General features: G+C 45.2%; 1 protein-coding gene across 18 annotated transcripts in view; it reads left to right on the top strand.

Annotated features, from left to right (window-relative positions):
• The first annotated feature begins 947 nt into the window (after nucleotides 1-947).
• Nucleotides 948-21,396, top strand: part of STN1 (STN1 subunit of CST complex) — a 52,418-nt gene continuing 31,969 nt past the window's right edge. Inside the window, exons 1-7 of one of the 18 annotated variants that reach the window (XM_054508373.2) lie at nucleotides 955-1,037; nucleotides 1,264-1,388; nucleotides 1,715-1,909; nucleotides 9,241-9,336; nucleotides 15,035-15,103; nucleotides 20,133-20,300; nucleotides 21,041-21,155. In XM_054508373.2, coding sequence (XP_054364348.2) covers nucleotides 1,777-1,909; nucleotides 9,241-9,336; nucleotides 15,035-15,103; nucleotides 20,133-20,300; nucleotides 21,041-21,155 — 581 coding nt within the window. In that variant the 5' untranslated portion in view covers nucleotides 955-1,037; nucleotides 1,264-1,388; nucleotides 1,715-1,776. The other 17 variants (XM_045878759.3, XM_045878761.3, XM_064595242.1 and 14 more) reach the window with 17 other exon arrangements.

The raw sequence follows: 21,396 nt of genomic DNA, 5'->3' as shown, positions 1-21,396 counted from the left end.
CCAGAATGACCTCTACTCCTCCTTCCATTTTAGAGTCCCTATAAACTAGGAAGAACTCTTGCCATCTTGAGTGATGTCATGATGTAGCTTATTTATTTATTTATGGGAGTGGAATGTGGCTCTTTTCTCACTTTGAATTAGGACCACTGGGGACAAGCACCGCCAAGGTAGTCATGATTTACCAGAATGCCAGTTTTCCAAAATTCTTAAGTGTACAACATTCCAGAGTGTAGATGGAATAAGAGGAAAGAAGACAAAATTTATTGTCATAATCCTGTATGGCTAGCTTTGGGCAAAGCCAAGTCCTCAATATTCACGCAAAGGCTCATATTTAGATACTGATGTTATCTCCAAGTGAGACTGTAGAATCCCAATGTTTGTGTGTGTGTGTGTGTGTTAGCAGATCACTCACCAAGTGTAAATAAACATTTAAAATATGCCACACAGGGCGCCTGGGTGGCTCAGATGGTTAAGCGTCTGCCTTCGGCTCAGGTCATGATCCCAGGGTCCTGGGATCGAGTCCCGCATCGGGCTTCCCGCTCCTTGGGAGCCTGCTTCTCCCTCTGCCTCTCTCTCTGTCTCTAATGAATAAAGAAATAAAATCTTAAAAAAAAAAAAAAAGCCACACATACCTGCTCTATGCTTTTTTATTTGTTCATTTAATATATCAGGAACCACCCCCCCCACCCCCGGCAAGAACCAGTCCCAATCTCTTGGGGATCCTACCACTAGCGGGGGACAGGGTGAAAAGGAGACTTGGAGGATGGGTTTGGGGGCAGCAGCAATTGCAGAGTCAGACCCCCGGCCTCAGAGGTTTGGGCCCCGTGCTCCAGCGGAAGCCCACGAAGGCCAGACGGATGGAGGGACCAACGCACGGCTTGGGCCACGGCAACGCAAGACGGCCTCGCCGCCACCTGCAGGCGAGCTAGGGGCGGGGCCTCGCTGGGATGGGGCTGTGCGGCGGGCGCGGCGGGCGCGGCGGGGCGGAGCGGTGGCTTCGCGCCGGCCGCGGGGAGGGAAGGCCCGGGCCGGGAGAGGTGGGTCGGTGGCGGGCCGGGAGCGGAGGCCGGCCCCCGCGGCGGCTCCGGAGGCGCCCTGGGCCCCGCGCGCTGGCGCCGGGCGGGGCCGTGGCGCCCGCGGCCTGTGAGCGCCCGGAAGGGCCGAGCCTGCGCGCTCCTGGCGGCCGCGGGCTGGCGGCGGGGGCGCGGCGGGAGGGGCTTCGAGCGGGCCGGCTTTTCGTTTCCGTGTTCCTCCTTTTCTCAGGCTCATCCCCAGACCGGAAGGTGCGGGGCCGAGCGACGCACAGACCCACCCGCTCTGACCCCCTGGTGTTTGGCCGCGAGGGCGCCCCTTCCTCTCCGGACCCCGCCCATCAGAGCGGTTTCAGGGTGCGCCTGTAGGGACGTAGCTCCCCCAGGTGAAAAGTTAGCGTTTAGGCGTTTTGAAGTTGGTAGTTGGGGGGAAGGAGAAACACTCGCGTGGGGCAGAGGAGATTCCAGAGGGAGAGCCGTAAGGAACGCACAGGCCTTCGCCCGAGGAATGCCTCTTTGCTCTAGGCCGGTGGCGTGAGTTGGCCAGGCCCCGGACCCCTGCTTTTACCCCTCCCGGAGTTCCGCATAGCCGCCGGGGAGCAGCTTCGGGGCCAGGCCGATGTGACCCCTTGAAAGCTTGCACCCTGATTTTTTTTTTCTTTTTTTTTTGGTCTCACATCTAGATCCTTGACTCAGTGACGCAGAGCCTTTCAGGGCTGGCTGCAGGCCAAACCCCAGCCTCCCGATGCAGCCTGAATCCAGCCAGTGTGAAGAGGAGACCCCTTCCCTCTTGTGGGGTTTGGATCCTGTGTTTCTAGCCTTTGCAAAACTCTACATCGGGGATATCCTGGACTTGAAGGAGTCCCGCCAGATACCAGGTATGTCGCTGGTGGGCCTGGAGGATGCCCAGTGCTGCACCTGTCCCTCACCCTTCTTTCCCCAAAGCTGCAGGAAGTTGGGGCTTGGTGGCTTTCAGGAGAGCCTTCCTTGCTGCAGGCTCTGAAAATGACCTAGCGTGGACTCTCGAATGAATATATTTCTGTGCAAGTTCAAAAGTCTAAATCTTATTTTTATTTTTAAAATAAATGCTTGGGGAAGTAATCTTTGTACCCAGGAATGGTTTTTTTTGTTTGTTTGTTTTTTGGGTTTTTTTGTCTGGCGTTGAGGTCTTTCATATTTTAACATGCTCAGTTATTTTTCTTTGGAACAGCTCTTGGTGGAAAGCTCACTGGACCAGACGTTTCTAGACCTTGTTCGCTTTCCTAACAGTGCCTCTTACCTGGCCTGGGCATGTGACTCACCTGCAAAGCTTAGATGTCATCTTTGTAAAAATGGGGATTAACCAGGCCTGATTTTCTTGTGGGGTTTTGTTTTGTTTTCTGTTAATCAGAACCAAATAATATAAATTCATTGAGAGGAAAGACATATGCCTTATTCATCTACATAATTCCACTGCTTAGAACAGTGACTGGCATGTGGTGGGCCCTCAAAAAAATAGTAATTGGAGCAACAAAGCATTATAAATGTAAAGTTAAAGAAATCACTTTTTTTTTTTGTTTTAAATGGTGGTTACTAAAGATAGGTTCTTCATACCTAAAAACGTAACAAATATAATTTGGGGTAGATTTAAATAATTCACATAGCTGTGTATGGATCTTCACATGCTTGTGCTATGTGAGAAGTTTGGTTAAACTCTTTGCTATTTTGAATGAATAGCAAGCTGTGAGTCAGTCAAGAAGCTCAAGTATGCACAGTTTTAATGAGAGGATGTTCTGTATGTTTCCAGTTCTATGTACAAATATATTTGGATGACCTTATTCTAAAGCCTTTTGTGCAGATTTTTCACCACACCTTGGTTTCTTAATTATTGTTGGAAATGGTCTGTGTTTGGTTTTATGTTTTTTTTCTTGGAAGGCAGCCGTCCTCCCCCACAGTTGTCCATTTTCCAGAACAGGCTGGTATTCTCATAGCTCGTCTCAGGAAGAAAGCAATTCACACCAAATGCCAGCCTTGCATTTGAAATAAAGGTCTTATGGAGGTGCTCAGGGAAATATCAGGGCATGATAGGGGCTTAACTCGTCCTGTGGGTAAAGGACTTTATGATGTATTAACAGCCAACCAAGGAAAACGGATCCTGATGGTCTTTACTCGGTCACTGGTAATACTGTTTCAGATGTGCTTTTGTTGCCCGGTGGACTGGGGAGACTTGTGACCCTGAGGCCTCCATCCAGCCCTTCCCAGGGATGTTGCCAGAGGCTCTTGGTCTCATTGCAAGAAAGAATTCAAGGAGAGACCAGACACAAGGGTTGAGCGGTGCAAATTGGAAAGTTTATTAAAGTGAGAGTACACTCTCGACAGGGAGAAAAACCATAAAAGACTCTTAACTTTAGGAATCAAACTGACGGTTGCCAGAAGGTAGGCATGGTGGGGGGGATGGGGTAACTGGGTGATGGGCATTAAGGAGGGCATGTGATGTGATGAGCACTGGGTGTTGTATGTAACCAATAAATTGATGAACTCTATCTCTGAATATAAATTGAATTTAAATAAAATTTAAAAAAATAAAGTGAGAGCACACTCTCAAGATGTGAGAGCAGGAGAGCCCAAGGGAGAGCTGCACCCCAAGTTTTGGGTTCCTGCCTTTTACTGACAGTTGTTAATTAGGGGGTAGAATATTTATTACTTGGGGAGGGATTTTTTTTTGGAGGAGTGGGGTTTTGTGCCTTTTCTCCCTTACTTGGCCCAGGTTTTTGGCCTTCTTTGTCTTGAGCCTGTCTGGTTTGATCCAGCTTCTTATGGCTTTGTTTTTGAAGTGCTGCCAGGAGAGGTCTCTGACCTTCCCCCGTAGCTAGCCATGACTCCCCCTTTGCTGGCCTCCAGGCATCCTGTTAAAAACCTAACTAACTGCTGACTCCTAACAGTTTTTAAAATGAAACATTATGCTTGAAGCAGACAGCAACCATAAATTCACAAGAGTGATCCTCTTGAGATTATACTGTAGGGCTCTAGGGGTGGGAAATTCCCCTAGTCTGGGTTTTTATTTCTGTGTTGTTTTCATGGTTGTTTTTGGTTTGGTTTGGGGATAGGGGATGTCCATGCCTGAAAGAACACCGAGTGATTAGAGGACTGGCATTTCCAGCCAGGTGACATCAGACCAACACCTTGGGAAAGGAGAGGGCTAGAGATTGAGTTGTCATTTGGCCAATGATTCAGTCATGCCTGGGTAATGAAACCCGAATAAAAACTCTGGACACCAAGGCCCAGGTGAATTTTCCTGGTTGGTAATCATACATTGATTTGTCAGGAGGGTGATGAGTTCTGTGACTGTGGAAGCTTTGTGCTTGGATTCCTCCAGACCTTGTCCAGTGCATCTCTTTAGTTAGTGAGTCCTGATTTGTACCCTTCATTTTGAAACTATAGTCATAAGTCTAGTACCTTCCTGGGTTGTGTCCCATTCTAACAAATCGCCAAAGCTGAGAGAGTTGTAGGACCCCCCGAAGTTGTAGCCAGTTGGTCAGAAGGGTGGGTGGCCTGAGAATACCCAAATTCAGGGCTGGTGAGTGAAGAAAGCAATTTTGTGGGAGACTGTGCCCTTAACTTGAAATTTGACCTTACTCTGTGTATTTGCCATGCGTCAGAATTGCCTTGCAAAATGGTTGCAAAATGTCAACTCCTCTAAATTAATCTGCAGTTTTAGTGTTAAACAAATAAAAAATATTATGAAAAAATCTTATGAAGTTTGTGGTGGTGGTGGTTTTGGGGTCTTTTTTTTTTTTTTTTTAATTTATTTTTGAGAGAGAGAGTGTGTGAGTATTGGGGGAGGGGCAGAGGGAGAGAATCTTCAAGTAGACTCCCCGCTGAGCATGGAGCCTGCCTATCTCACCACCCACGAGATCATGACCTGAGCCGAAATCAGGAGTTGGCTGCTTAACCAACTGAGCCACCCAGGTGCCCCAGTTTTGGGGTCGCTTTTGTTTTATCTTTTTGTTTATAGCATACAGAAATAATCTTTATTATTCTAAATATCTGTGTCAGACTTTAATAATGGGATAAATAGTGAATCTGTTGCTTAAATGAAAATACAATACTTATTTAATTCTAGAGGGTCCGATGAAGTGGAAATTCATAAGAATTATATGAAAAATAGTATCTTAGGCATTTGAGTACTATCGGACATCAATTAAATAATGACAGACTAAAAAGAGATAAATCAAAAGTACTTTTAAAAGAGAGGAACCAGGCAAATGTCTTACCGTGGTGGTGGCTGCCCGGGGATGGGCTGATGTGAGAGCCGAATCAAACCTGCGTGTGTGACCCTGGGTCCCTGAACCCTTGCCACCTGACCCTCCTCCTTCCTGGGGACCTCATGGTCTGGGGGATCCCCGGGTATGTTTTGGCGTCGGGGGGCTGTGTGTGGAACAAAGGCAGCAGGACCTGAAGAACCATGTGGGGAAGGCTGTAGCTGGAACTCCCAATCAGCCAGAATCTGTTGTTTGGGTTGTTTTCTTTTCTTCTAAAGATTTTATTTATTTACTTGACAGAGAGACACAGCGAGAGAGGGAACATAAGCAGGGGGAGTGGGAGAGGGAGAAGCAGGCTTCCCGCGGAGCAGGGAGCCCGATGTGGGGCTCAATCCCAGGACCCTGAGATCATGACCTGAGCCGAAGGCAGATGCTTAACGACTGAGCCACCCAGGCACCCCGTTTGGGTTGTTTTCTGTTCTTTGCTTCCTGAGCTTGCTTTCAGTCAACAAAGCCGCCATCCAACTTTTTTTTTTTTAGCTCTTTTGTCATAGAAGAGAATCTTGTGTTGATAGGAGGAAGTGGTCTTCTCCAATTCTTGTCCATGCCTCCGGCCGCCATCTGCTCAGTTGCGCTCCTGATACATGTGGTTCATGTTTCTCTACACGTGGACACGTGTCTTCTCTATTCCCAGGCAGTGTGTTTTCTCCTCAGTTGATTTTCTCTGAATGTTTTTTTTTTAAAGATTTATTTATTTATGTGAGAGAGAGAGCATGAGAGTGGGGAGGGTCAGAGGGAGAAGCAGACTCCCCGCTGAGCAGGGAGCCCGATGCGCGGGGCTCGATCCCGGGACTCCAGGATCATGACGTGAGCCGAAGGCAGATGTTCAACCAACTGAACCACTCAGGCGTCCTCTCTGAATGTTTGTTTGTTTGTTTAAAGATTTTGTTTTTATTTATTTGACAGCGAGAGACACAGCGAGAGAGGGAACACAAGCAGGGGGAGTGGGAGAGGGAGAAGCAGGCTTCCCGCCGAGCAGGGAGCCCGATGCGGGGTTCGATCCCAGGGTCCTGGGATCATGACCTAAGCTGAAGGCAGACACTTAACGACTGAGCCACCCAGGCGCCCCTCCTCTCTGAATGTTTTGATTCAACCCATGTGTTATTTTCTTCTGAATTTGTTCTCCATTGTTCAGAGACGCTTTGGAGATGTTTTCTGCATCAATTCCTTGAGATTGGAAGGATTTTTTGCATCTTTGAGTGACTCTGTCTGCCCTTGAAGGCCGGCCATTGTCAGTCTAGAAGATAAAAGTTTAGGGGGCTCTGCTTTCTGTGCTTTTTTTTTAGGAAGTCTGTTGTGTCCTCAAGTGAAGACCTGTTCAGATTTTTGTCGAGTGGCCCGGCATAGTTTGTAACGTTGGAGGATTGGCCTCCATCGCAGGTGACTTGAGGATCTCACTGGCTTGTGTCATTAGTCCTGTCTTATCACCTTTTTCGTATGCTGCAACCCAGGCAGAACACCTTTTGACTAGCTCTGTTTCCTTTCTCAAAGTGTGTCGGCTCTATACTATAAAAACTACCATAGCAGCACATACCAGGGTGTCCCAGGGAAACCCAAAGAGTCCTGGGACTGTCTTGAGTTTCCAGACGTCACCAGCAGAGCACCCTGTAGTGGCTCCAGGACCTGCTGGGAGACATTTCGGGATAGGCAGTGGGCTTTCCAGTGGGTCCAGGGACCTCCATCGTTCCGCTTCCTACTACTAATGTCCTGGGGGCCACAACTGACCATATGGAACTCTGGAGTGTTCTCTCTCTAATACCAAGAAATGCCTGGCAACCAGGACAGACCATCCATTGAGATGGGGTAGGGGAGGCCACTCAGGTTCTAGAAAACGGTTCTCTCTAACTTTGCTCTGCCCAGTGCACAAATAGAAAGTGTTATTACCTGTCAGTGCATTTGGGGAAGCAGAAAGGGCTGGCTGCAGCCAGAGAACAGCCTGGAGCTCAGGCCTCTCCAAGCCCCCCCAGCCCTATAGCAGACCCGAACAGTGCCATGCCATGGTTCTTCTCTGCACATGAGCATTGGTCAGGGCACGGTGCTGGGGTACACTTCAGTAGAGGACTCCGTGCCCACATCCCTAGGGGGAGGCTCATTCTCCTGATTTAGACTTCTTCCTGTGGTCGGGATGTCTTGAGCTTGCCTACAGCAGTCCTGCAGGGCTCTCCCTCTGAAGTCACCCTTTTTCCTTTGTGTTTGGTCAGGCAGACAGGTGGTGGCAAAGGCCCCAAGGGCCTTACCAAAGGTAGTAACTAAGGGACCTGGATATCAATCCTAAGAACTCAGGAGAAGTCGATTGGAACTCTCCTGCTCTTAAAATTGCATGGATTTTCTGTGGAGCCAGTTTGAACCCACTCACCCTGTGTTCCTGGAAGGGGGTGACCCTCCTTTGGGGATGACTCAGTGACTCCGGCTCCTTCCCTTGTGTGGTCCTGCCATTTCAGCTCACAGCCCCCACGGTTGCCCCGTGCTCGTGGTCTCTAATCCAGCAAGTCATCGTTAGAAGGATGCCCTGCCAGGGAGAGGGCCCTTCTTTAAGCTAACTTTGCCACCATTGTTTTCCTTCCAACCACATCTCACTCTCCTAGAATCTTCACCTGGCTGAGGCTCAGAGCCTCCTTATACATCCTCTGGGACTCACCTTGAGTGACTCGTCCCCAGCCCCTTTATCCACATGGGGTACAAGAGAGCCGTCAGCGGAGGCCAGGCTGGGGATTTTGAAGGGCATCAGGGTTCAGGCCACAGGTCTGTCCCACCCCCACCTCCCCAGGCTTGGTGGGGAGGGAGGAGGTGGCCAAATGTCTGTGCTGAGGAATGTTTGTTTATAGGTCAGATCTTTATTTAAAAAGGAAATTGCTTAACTTAAACGGTTACAGCCTCTTTCTGCAAGGAAAGAATTCCGCCATCATGGGAGGAAAAACAGGCTGGAGAAGATTTTAGTGTGGACTCATGAGCTGCAGGAGACAGATGCACATGCAAGTAGCTTACGCCAAAAGGGTCAGGGTGCTGGGGGGCCGCAGATGGGAAGCTCTGCAAGGGCAGGACAGCACTGGGACCTGGGGGTGGAATCAGGGACTCCCTGCAGCCCGAGTCCCTCTGTCTGTTTTCCTTCCCAGGTCCAAAACAGGCCTCTGGGTATTAATGTAAGGTTTATCCTCTCAGGTTTCTCCCCTGGCAGGAACCTGTCTGCTGGCATCTGTCCTCTGGGTTTTGAAAATAGTTTTAAAATAGTTTTAAAAACGAGAAGTTGGCGGGGGGGCACCTGGGTAGCTCCGTGGGTTTAGCGTCCAACTTGACTTTTGGTTTTGGCTCAAGTCGTGATCTCATGGGTTGTGGGGTCAAGCCCGGCATCAGGCTCCACACTCAGCGGGAAGTTTGCTTGAAGATTCTCTCCCTCTGCCCCTCCCCCCCATTCACTTGCACACACGTGCTCGCTCTTCCTCTCTCTCAAATAATTTTTTTTTTAAAGAGAGAAGTTTTTGATTTGTAATCTGCTGGCTCCAAAAAGCAGCATTTTGTAACCTAATTATCTTCTCTTTAAAAAAAAAACAACAAAATCACTGCTAATTCATAGAAATGATGACTGGCTTCCTAGAAAAGTGCTAGTAAAGAAGTCAAAGAAGCCTTTCTTGTGATTTCCTCTCTTTTGCAGTCCCTCAAAATAGATAGTCTCATAATCTAATGACTGTTTTCAGGCCCGTTGTGAGAGGTCCACAAGGAGGCACATTTCATTTTCACAAGTGGAAAGAAGATTAACCAGATCTAGTTGGGCAACATTGGTTTTCTCTTTTCTGCATTAGGACAAGCTTCATTAAAGCCAAACTTTCTACTTTGGACCCTTAAGGAAAAGACGTCTGAATTTCTTGGGGCCTGCCATTTCTCAAGGACTGATTTTTTTTTTTTAATTTCAGGTGTATTTTTTTACAATGGGCACCCAATAAAGCAGGTAGAGATCCTGGGAACTGTAATTGGAAGGAAAGAAAAAGATGCTTTCTACAGTTACGGAGGTAAGAAAAATTGTGCCTGACATTGAGTTTTTGTGGAAGGACCTCACTTAGCTGAACATTTGCATTTGAAGCAACTGACGCCTTTCAGAGCAGCTGGGGACCCACAGAACCCATGCACTTGTCCTTTATTAGGAGCCCCTTCGAGCCACCGACATGGACTAAGTGTAAAATGAGGCAAAAGGTAGGAATGATGCTGATGAATACTGTCAAATGACAGCTGATGGGGAGTTAGAAAAATTAAAATACGACCATGTAGGATCTCTGGTTGGTAAGGGACAGACACCTGATACCCGAGGGTGTAGCTATAAATAGCAATGGATGGTAGCAGATGTTTATATTGATACCTTTAACAATAAAAAGGCCAGATTAATGTTAAGGAAGACTCTTCAAGAAGACAGGGAAGAATGAAAAATAATTGATAAGATTTATATTCAGAACAGTATTTTTAAAAAGCCTTATGGTACTCAGGGGTGAATATCCATTATCAGAAAATTTCCCTTCCCTCGTGATGATACAAACTAAATAAAGGATTTCTATAGTTTGGACACGAGCCATTAGTGTCGTCTTGAGTTTTGTCATTGAGTTTAATGTGTAAGCATTTTCATCTGTTGCCTTGTGCAGCCCTTAGAGTCTCTGGAGTTAAGAGGCCAAGCTAGATATTTTGTGGGAAGCCTAACTTTGGATCCTAAACCTTTGCTGTAATTGACAGTGTTGCTCTCTGTTGTGCTGCCTTGGGTTTGTGTCCTTGCTCTACTTGTGGAAAGAGAGAAGGCAGTTGAACTAGGGGACGAAGAACATTTCACTGGCGGTCTGTGCGTGATAGATAATGTATAGTATAGATGCAATGTCATTGCATGTCTTCAACACGTATTCATTTTCCTGAAGATGATTGTCTCGTGCTTATGAAAGCATATGTGAGGGGTGAGGTTTCTCATGCCTTCTTCTTTTCCCCAGCATATATTTTTTTAAACTCTGAAAGGGATCATCTTGTCAGGCATCCCCATGCTGGATTTCTTCTCAGTTTTATTTTACCAAAGGTATTGGTTCTGTTTTTCTCCAGACAATTCAGTAAGTATTCACCAGTTTCCTAAAGCATACTCAGCTGTGGGCAAGTACATTTTCTGTAGTGTAACAAAGTACTTCCTCTCCAAATACCAGTGATGAAGTAATAATTTCAGGTTACAAAGCACTTTCACATGTGAAATTTAGTGTTATTCTCCCCCTAATGTTTTGAAATAGAAAGGACAGATGTTCTTTCCATTTTGTAGATGAGGAAAATAAGGCTCAGTCACTTGCTCAGGGTTCCACTGATGGAGGTTTATAGGCCCAATCTATTTACTGATTCCATTTGTGGTGTATAGTCTCCACATAACTCAATTTGATTTTTCTCTCTCCCATCACCTCACCACCCACCCCTGCACCAGAAATCAACTTTGTCTTTTTTTGCCATTTTATTGATGGTACATGACAAAGTAGGGCTCCCCAAATGCTCCCCTTCTCATGGGGTTCTGGGATGGAAACTCTGTAGAGGTCAGGAGATTATAAGTGTGTTGGGGGATGAATTAGGGCAAGGACTCCCCAGCAGCTGAGGTCTCTCTCTTCCTCTTGCTCTCACTGGGGTTGCTGGTCCAAGGGGGCTCTTACTCCTTGGAGGCCATGTGGACCATAAGGCTCACCACCCAGTTGCTGTAGCCAAATTGATTGTTGTACCAGGAAATGAGCTTGACGAAGTGGTCATTGAGGGCAGCGCCAGCCCCATCATTGAAGGTGGGAGAGTGGGAGTCATTGTTGAAGTCGCAGGAGACAACTTGGTCCTCAGTGTACCCCAGGATGCCCTTGAGGGGACCCTCTGATGCCCGCTTCAAAACCTTCTTGATGTCATATTTGGCAGCTTTCTCCAGGTGGCAGGTCAGATCCACGACTGGCACATTGGGGGTGGGGACATGGAAGGCCATGCCACTGAGCTTCCTGTTCAGCTCAGAGATGACCTTGCCTACAGCCTAGGCAGCACCAGTAGCAGGACGGATGGTGTCCTGGGCAGCCCTTCAGCCATCACACCACAGCTTCCCAGAGGGACTGTCTGTGGTCTTCTGGGTGGCAGTGATGGCATGGACCGTGGTCATGAGTCCTTCCATGATGGCAGAGTTGTCATGGATGACCTTGGCCAGAGGGGCCAAGCAGTGGGTGGTGCAGGAGGCACCGCTGACAATCTTGAGGGAGTTGTCCTACTTCCCATGGTTCATGCCCATCACAAACATGGGGGCATCAGCAGAAGCAGAGATGATGACCCTCTTGACCCCACGCTCCAGCTGAGCCCCAGCCTTTTCCATGGTGGTGAAGACCCCAGTGGACTCCACTACAGACTCAGTACCACATCACCCTGTTTGATGTTGGCAAGATCTCACTCCTGGAAGATGGAGATGGGCTTTCCGTTGATGACAAGTTTCCAGTTCTCAGCCATGACTGTGCCATGGAATCTGCCATGGTGGAATCATACTAGAGTGTGTAGACCATGTTGTTGAGGTCAGCGATGGGTCATTGATGGCGACAGCACCTACTTTGCCAGAGTTAAAAGTGGCCCTGGTGACCAGGCACCCAATAGGGCCAAATCCGTTTACTCTGACCTTCCCCATTGTGTCTCAGGATTGCTGGGGCCCTGCGCCGGAAGATGCGGCTGTCTGTCAGATGCGGAGGAGCAGAGAGCCCATCTGGTCTTCGATTTTCTATTTTTTAGGTCACATGAAAGAGGCTGTTTGAGGATGTTCGTCCTGGCCCTGAAACCAGGCCAATTATTGTAAGTGAAGCCCTTTCACCTGTGACGTGAAGGGGCTTCACTTAACCCCTTTCCCATTCTAAAAAGATTAAGGAGATAGGTGTGACTATTCCCCAATAAATGTTCTCTTTAGGATGGATGTTAGAAGAACAGGACACATCTGTGGGCAGTGGGAAACCGAAAAGCATCTGAAGGTTGGAGTAATTGAGAGTAGAAAGAACTTGAGTTCTTGTGAGGCCTGTTCAGGGGAGAGCTGCACCCTCCCTGCTATCCTCAGGGCCAGCTTGGCTCTTGAGCCACCGGCCAGGCGGCCACTCCTTGCTGTCCTGGGTCCTGCTCCACCTGACTCACCATCGTCCTGGCCAGGGGGCTGTTTCCTGTTCCCACTGACTCATTCCATTGCTGAAACAAAAGGCCAGCGGCCCAGGCAGTGCTGCCCAACTGGGGCGGATGTTGTGCGGCTCTGCAAGGATGCTCCCCTTCCGGGGCATTCCAGCCCCCAGACCTCAGGCTGCCAGGGCACAGCACCTGCCAGGAGGCCTTACAGACCAGAAAGTCTGAGGGTCTGGTGGCCGTGCCCAGAGCACTCAGCACGTGACAGCAGCTCAGGCTCAGACCTAGAATCCTGGGAGGCTACCATCAGTGTCTTCACATTTTCTAGAACAAATGTTCATGTGCTCATATTTTTTTACTTTACATGATAAACCAGGATTTTACACTGGCAGAGAAGTGGTGTGCCTAGAGGTGTCATACAGTTTGTTTGTTTTTTTAACTCAGAATGTCCTTATTGATTTATTTTAAAATGATACTCATTATAAAATAAAATTTAAAACTGGAGAAAATTTTACTGAAGTACATAAAAATTATATGAAACCCTATAAATAAGATAAAAACAATGTCAGTGTTTGGGTGAACATCCCTCCTGATGTTTTTCACTTGTTTCTATTTGGAGAAATATAGATATGTCTTATTTCCTTGTACTATTATGCATATTTCTTTCTCTTAATATTTCCGAAATGAGGCTTACAGTCAGCATGTACATTCAGTGTGGAGTTCCTTTCCAACACTCCAAAAAAAACTGCTATTACCATTTCAGGGTCTTAAAATCATTTCTGTCAAAATACGCTATTTAATGTTTTACACAAATTAGATATAAGATTTCTTTTTTAAAATGAGGCATGAATATCTTTTAACAGCAATGAACATAAATCTTCACTATAACTTTTTATTCTCATATGGTATGCCATTGTAATTTATTTAACCAGTTCCATATTTATAAGCATTTAGATTATCTCCAACTAACAGCATTATAAACAATGTTGCAGCAAACAGCCTTATACAAGATGTATAAATCTGTGTGTGTATTCTGTTTTTCTCTTCAGGATAAATTCCTAGAAGTAATCACTAAGTCAAAGGGCATACACATTTAAAAATTCAACACGTTTCCAAACTTGCTCTTTAGAAATTTGATAGAAATTTACACTCCCACTAACAGCATATGAGGGTATCAATATTTTTAATGTTTGTCATTCTAATAGTTGAGAAATTATTTAAGTTCTTTTTCCGGTAACTAATGAGTTTAGTGTACTCACACATGTTTATTTGGCCATTTTTATATCTTCCGTAAATTGTGTGTTCTTTTTCCTTGACATTTTTTCTCTGGTGGTCTTGGACTTTTCTTTATTCATTTGTATGAGCTATTTATTTATTTATTTGAAGGGGGAGGGGCAGAGGGAGAGAGAGAATCTCAAGCAGACTCAGTGCTGAGTGCAGACACGGGGCTCGATCTCACAACCCTGAGATCATGACCTGAGCCAAAATCAGGAGTCAGACGCTTAACTGACTTATCCATCCAGGTGCCCCTGTTGTGAGCTCATTATACATTAAGACACTAGCCCTATCATTTAGAAAATTGCTATACGGTATTAATTTTTAATTGGTCATCTATATCAGACTTTTAAAAATGAGTTCTGATTTTCAGGTCTCTTTAAAGAAGTCTCTTCCCACCAACTATAAGCCCAAGGTTCAAAAGTATTTACCCATATTTTCTTCTTATTTTTTTAAGTTTACCTGTTTTACATTTAATAAAATCTATTTAGAATTTATTTTAGTATAAGAAATATTTTTCTTGGCTTCTGCTTTCAACTCAGGTTTAAACCAGCAATAAAAAATTTGCCTTACATTCTGTATTACATGTGCATTTACAACAGTCTCACTGATGATTTTTTAAAAAATCATTAAGCCCACTGATCTCTTTTTTTGAGTTTTCCGAAATTAGACAAAGAGAAAACACCTCTCATAGCAAACATCTCCAGTTCCTCTGCAGTTATAAATCCAAGTGCAATAGAAATTCTGTGTGTGTGTGTTGCACTAGGGATAAAATAAGCCAAAATTATTTATGTGATCAAAATATAATTATTTTCCATTATGAAAACAAAACTCTGCTCTTCTGCAATATAGTTGGCTTTCCTTACGTCCCCTTCAGTGGTAAGGACTGGGCAGAAGCTCATTCACAAAGAGACGTGCGGGTCAGGAAATTTGGGATGCTTTGTCTTGGGAAGTCATCAAGCTAGTGAAAGAGCAGACGGTGAGAGAAGGTTGCGTCCCGCGTCCTCTCAGCCACGGGCTGTGTCAGCACGCTCTTGCTTCACGGTGGGAGAGCAAGGCCGATTTTGTATGTGAGCATTCATTGAGATTTTTGTACTTAACTTCCCGAGGACACCGTTTTTTAGGAGCGGCAGGGTAAGTGAAATGTTGACTACCTTCCGCTAGGCTCTCCTATGCCAGCGACCCATGCAGACAAGCAGTTCCCAGACCGGGCTGTTGAAAAATGTCACTTTGGGGTATGGCCGAATGCAGTGACGACCTGCGAATTCACTGGCAGTGCCCAAATCTCTCTTTTGCCCTTTTCTGCTTCTCTTGCAGTAGATGACAGCACTGGAGTTATAAATTGCATCTGCTGGAAAAAGTCGAACAATACCGAGTCTTCATCAGGTACTTTTATTTGACAGTCCTTTACTTTTTTTACTCAGGGTGGCTCATCAGAACAGCTGTAGGGCTGAATGTTCGTATTTGTCCACGGGTGAAATCTGTGGATCAACTGCAGATCTGGCTCCTCTGCAGACTGACGTCATAGAAGAGCTAGTTGTGTTTCTTTCTCCCGTCTTCTCTGGTGCTCACTTCCTAATGAGCCTGCAGGAGCGTGACTAGGTTGCTGGGAATTTGAGCATTTCCTTTTTACCATGGTAGTTATTATGGAAGTCAAGATATTTTAGCCTAATTGCCAGTGAGGTCAGAATCTCCATGCTCCAGGCGTATCCCTTGACCAAAGAAAGTTTTGGAGATTTTTGCTTTTACGTGATTGCCCACTACTGTGCTGCCACAATCCAGATTTTCTGAAATCTCAAAGATGTCAGAAAATCTAAAATTGATGAGAAGGTAAAATAGGATTCCTTCGAAATTAACCATTGAATAATATAAACTGAAAGGAAACTTTTTTTCTTAAAGTTTTTATTTATTTGAGAGAGAGGGTGTGTGTGAGCGAGTGAGTGAGAGCGTGAGTGGGGGGGGAGAGGCAGAAGGAGAGGGAGAAGCAGACCCCCCTGCTGAGCAGGGAGCCCGATGCGGGACTTGTTCCCAGGACCCTCAGATCATGAACTGAAGGCAGATGCTTAACCCGACTGAGCCACCCAGGCGCCCCAAAAAGAAACTTTAAAATTGTATGTTGAACACATTGACTATAACTGAAACAGCATTTGGAATTCCTTGAGTACATTTTAATAGGCCTTAGGTAGTTTTTTTTAGTTAAGTTCATAATAAAAAAAATACTGGGCAATACTGGTGATCATTTTTGGTTCTAGAGAAGCTACGGCAATTGGGACCTTGTCTTTCTGTTTGGCAGCGTACACAGTGCGGTGCATATGAAATACACAGTGGCACATGAAATACTGTCTGCTATTCTATCTAACATCTGGTGTCTGGCTCCTTGGGTGATACACGGTGTCTTTCCTCTCTGCCATTACCTGCCAGAATCTCAGCTTCCTACTTTGACCATCCTGACCAGTGGAATGCTCCTTGGCTTAATTTTCTGACGTATTTACGTTTAGAACTTGGCCATCAGTTTCCTATAACTTCAGTGTTCCATTTCCTAATTTGGGAACATCTTAATCATTGGCACTGCTTTGTTTAGGATATTTTGTAGATAAAAATTGAGAATGACAGCAGATTTTTTTTTAAGATTTTATTTATTTATTTGACAGAGAGAGACACACACAGCAAGAGCAGGAACACAAGCAGGGGGAGTGGGAGAGGGAGAAGCAGGCTTCCCGCTGAGCAGGGAGCCCGATGGGGGGCTCGATCCCAGGACCCTGGGATCATGACCTGAGCCAAAGGCAGACGCTTAACGACTGAGCCACCCAGGCGCCCCTGACAGCAGATTTTTATGCAGCTGTTTCAGAGGCAAGAAATAAATCTATAGGACAATCAGATAATTGAATTTTCATATATGTCTAGGGTATTAAAATCATTTGCAGATTTATGGTTTTTGTGTCATCAAACCCTCAATCAGAGGGTGTCGTTTGAATATATGGACTTGTTTCAGGCTATGGAGCAGCAGACTTTTTCTGTACAGGGTCAAATAGTAAATGTTTTCTGCTTTGTGGGCGCTCTGGTCTGCACCTCAACTGCTCAGCTCTGCCATAGTAACACAGAAGCGGCCACACACAGTAGGTACAGTAAAGTAAAACTTTATTTACAAAAACAGGTTGTGGATGGATTTGGCCTATGGGCTGTAGCTTGCAGACTCCTGTTTTAGACATTGTTTTAATTTTCAAAATCAACTTTTTCTTTTTAAAGAACGACATTAGGAATATTGTATAACTCTTATATTTAGTAAGTTTTTGGATAAAATGTCTACTAATACTGAGACTAAGATTTTTAAAATATTTGTAAGTAGTTGAATAGGTGAACAGTCACAGTGGGTAGCCTTAATTGGAAATTGCTTTGAGAATAAAAAGAGAGGGTAAGAATACAAGGAAAAACCCCGAAAATGATTCTCGTCATGTTATATATGAAGTGAGATTTCTAAATTATTCCCGACTAGCCTATTCTCTCCTTTTCATTTAATTGCCCTCAATTTAAAAGCTTTCCCCTGGAACGTGGCCAATGGAGACTAATTTGTTTAAACAAAATTCAGCCTGAGTCAAAATCATGTTGCAGTCCATTAAGGTAATTGAGAATAAGCTATTAACTCCTATAAATGTCCGGTTGAGTGTACCATTTAGACTAGCTTATGAGAAAAGTTAAGAAAGCCTGGCCCTTGATACTGTAACTTTAGAGGGGGTTTATCTTTCCAGCGTGGAATAGGCTACTTAAAATGAAATTCCGTCAGGCTCCAGCCCTCTCATTAGATTCACCAAATTACAGAGCTTGAGCCGTTCTTTCGGCAGTTTGGCTCACCCTTTAAATGAAAGCTGGGCCTCATTCTCAGACTGGCCGCCAGTCTGATCATTTCAGCAGTGCTGTAGGAAACATTTATTATGATGTGTTTTAAATTCAGCCTAAATACAAGACGGCTTGAGGGGACAGGAACACAGATGGAATAAACCTTTTAAAAAGTAACACCTGGGTATTTTCTGAAGAAAGCTGGTCAGCTGAGTACCATTAATGCCGATGGTGTTCTAGATTCCTAAGTGTTGGTGCTCCGTGCTCCCTAGGTTGCTGTTTCCCCTGATAGAGTAGATGCGGTAAAAGAAAAGTAATGCTGTGGCTCTTTACAAAGCCACAGTCATCTAAGTTGTATAAGATTAAAAAGACAATGGGATCAATAGGCTAATAGGGAGATTTGTTCATTCATTATAGGAACACTAAGTATATGACAAGCCAGAAATAAAACAAGAGCAGGAAATACATCAGCATTTAACAAATGTTGGCTCAGGTAGATAAAAATATTTTTAAAAGAGGTGACTCTGATCCGTATCTTCTAGCTTACATGACAACGTAAAGAAGATGGAGTTGTGTGTTTATCGCAGCAAATATGGGGTTTACGTGTTAAACTCTGATAAGTCCCTAGCTGTTAAAGCCCCGAAAACTACCATCAGTGGCAGTGGGATAGACTAAACATCTTTTCAAACTTTTATGTAGTAAAATGAAATCCAAAAAGCACAGAAAAGCAGTGGAATGGGGGGAGTGGATGTAATTAGCAGAGCTGATAAAGCTTCCCTAAAAAAAGACATGAAGGATACATAGAATGCACAAGATGATTTCTCACACGTAAAGAAATGCAGAGAGCAGATCATCTTATATAAAAACACAGAGCCTGTCTGGCAGTTTAAAAGCAAAAATAAAACGTCATGGAATCATTACGTATTTTTTAAGGTACTAAACATCCATGTGACGGAAGCCGGTGTAGGAGCTGCAAGCATGCGCCTTGACACCTTGTCAAAACAGAACGGTTTGATTGTTTTTCTGGCAAACATTCTGACAATATGTAATGAACTGTAAACCTGTTTTTACTTTTCTGTCCAGTAATTCCCAACAAAAGACCCCAAGGAAAACACAATAATTTTGTCTAGAGGGCTTCATTATTCATTTTTACAAATAGCTGACATTTATAGACCATTTCCTGTGGATCTGACATCATGCCAAGCTCATGATGTAAGGGTTAACTTACAGCATGTGCAACAACTCTGTGTGTGAGGTGGGCTCTCCTGTTACCCTCAATTCACAGTTGAGGAAACCCTGGCGCCGTGAGGTTAACAGCCTGCCCACGGTCGCAGAGCTGGTAGGAAGTAAGTGGAGATCTCAGCCCGGTCTGTCTGACTCCATTACCCAAGCACTGACCTCTAAGCTGCATCCAGTGCAGGTGATTAAAGCCAAAATAAAAAATTACAAAAAGGGGGGAGAAGGGGATATTTAATGAGACTAGCTCATCAAACTGTGGTATATTAACATGCCAATGCTCCATGATTTTTTAAAATGCTCGAGTTGTATAGATTCTGTGGATACATGTGTGTATCTGAGCTTGAGCCAGGCAGAAAATCAGAACGTCGAATTGTTTACACACACTAGCTGTAACTGGAAAATATGAGTATGCTCACAGGGCAGGAGCAGAGAATAAACAGGAAGGTGCTAGTGTCAGAGACCGCCTGGGTTCAAACCCCAGCTTTGTTGCTAGCTAGTGGTTTTACTTTGTGCAAGTTGCTTGACCTCTCTGTGACTCAGTGTCCTCCTCTATAAAATGGGGCTAATAATAAATCGGTGTAGTTGTGAGGATGAGATGTGCTAATACAGCGTCAAGTCCTCAGAACAGCACCTGTGGTACCCAAATATTCTCAGCTATGCTTCTTACTATTTAATACAATTTGAAATGAAACTTAAGTGATAGAAATTATTTAGAATTGGAAGTGCATTGGGTTATTTTCACCATGAAGTTGCTTAAGCTTTCAGTTTTAAGTGGTATGAGAATGTGCGTGTGTGTGAGAGAGAAAGAGAGAGCGTGGGTTTACCCCAGTTACCCAACGAAGATGAGAGGCGAGAGATTAGGGTGTTGAGCACCTAGTGGGAAATCAGCCTGAGGCATATTCGCCTTCCCCATAAACAGAACTGCATGTGGAGATCTGGGTCCCCTTTTCCCCTGTGCCAGACTTGTCTTCCTGCAAGGACACTTTAAAGGGTTGTTGCGAGCTGTTGCCACCAAACGCAGAACTCGGCTCGGGACCACGTAGAGCCCTTTGAATGCGCTGGCAATGCAGGAGCAGGGGAGAACCTGTCGGAGCCCTGCCAGGACTTTCTCACTAACGGGTTTTCAGGCCTCCTAGACTCTGTTCCCTTCAGCCTACTTTTGAATAATTACAACTTACGCCTTCTGTTCAGCAGAGGATTTCAGAAGGGTGTGCAGATTTCTTACAGTAGAGCCGCTAATCAGAAGTAGAAGGAATAGGTGTCTTATGTTGGTCTCACCCCAAAACTGTCACACATGCGGTGGAGTGATCGTGTTATGCATTTGTCTCTTCCGGCCCTATAGCAACTACAGCTGCTGCAGCTCTAGGGGAGCTGAACTTAACCTCACAGCTTAAGAAGCTGCAAGACACCATTGAGCAGAAGACAAAGATAGAAATTGGGGACATTATCCAGATCAGAGGTTATGTCCACATGTACAGAGAGGAACGAGAGATTCGTGTCACCACTTATTGTAAGCACAAGTTATCTCTGCCAAATTGGTTGTTATGCTGGGTGTGTGTCCAGTAAACTCTGGGTTATCTGGAAGTCAAACGGCGAAAAAGTTCAGATAAAAAGATGGAACTCTTTACTGGACGAAATTATATTTCATAACAGGTTTCTTTAGAAAAACAGCATTTTTAACTTTGTTTTGAAGAGCAGTAACTAGAAATGGGGGAAGAAAACAAATGATTTATTATATATATCTGGCAAATTTATTTGGGCCACATCAGAGTTTAAAGTACTTTGAAGTTCTGTGTGTCCGTCCATTTAGGGCAGAGTGTTCATATTCTTTAAAATGATGGCGATTTCTTGAATACCACTGAGTCCATTAACTTTGAAGGAAAACAGCTAATTGGAAATAACGATAGTCCCACATCCTCTGAGTGATACGTTTTGCAGGACTCTGGCTGATTTGGGTTGGAAATCCCACGGATGGCCCCTGTTGTTTGCCATTGTAACAGATGAGTGCATAAGCGAAAGTGCTTTCCCTGGTTCCAGTCTGCTGCCGGACAGGCCTGTGATGCTCAGGGCGTTGCATTCCCTCTCAAAGGATGACTGGGAACCATTTAGTGCATCTAGGATGTATGATCCTTGGGCACCCATAGGGAAGGAGACCCACTGGGTGCCTAGCAGCAGGTCCTCTCTCCAGGACCCTGGAGAGAGCTGATCTCATTGTAATTTCTATGGCATGTTTTCCCCATGGCTTATTAGATAAAGTAGAAGATCCTGTGTGTAACATTCAAATCGCGAGGATGCTTGAGCTGCCCAGTATCTACAGGAAAGTTTATGACCAGCCTTTCTGCAGTCCAGCCCTAGAGCAAGAAAGGTAAGCTGTGGCCTCTCACTGCTAAAGATGTATTGATGGCAGTAAGCCAAGCAGCGGGAGCCCAGATGCTGGGGTAGGCTAGGGTTCAAATCCTGAGCTGTCCACACTCATGGAGGGGCTCTGGGCAAGTCTCCTTACTCCCCATGTGGCTTCATTTTCTTACCTGCAAGGTGAAGATAATAATAGTACAGATATTCTAAGGTTCTTGGGAGGAAAGTGTATGTGTAATTGGAGTCCCTGG

Source organism: Mirounga angustirostris, unplaced genomic scaffold (assembly GCF_029215605.1).
Source record: "Mirounga angustirostris isolate CCGP_5_RB_7025 unplaced genomic scaffold, mMirAng1.0.hap1 SCAF_6, whole genome shotgun sequence".
Classification (NCBI taxonomy): domain Eukaryota; kingdom Metazoa; phylum Chordata; class Mammalia; order Carnivora; family Phocidae; genus Mirounga; species Mirounga angustirostris.
Note: the sequence above shows the minus strand (reverse complement) of the source record. Positions and strands in the feature narration are given on the sequence as shown.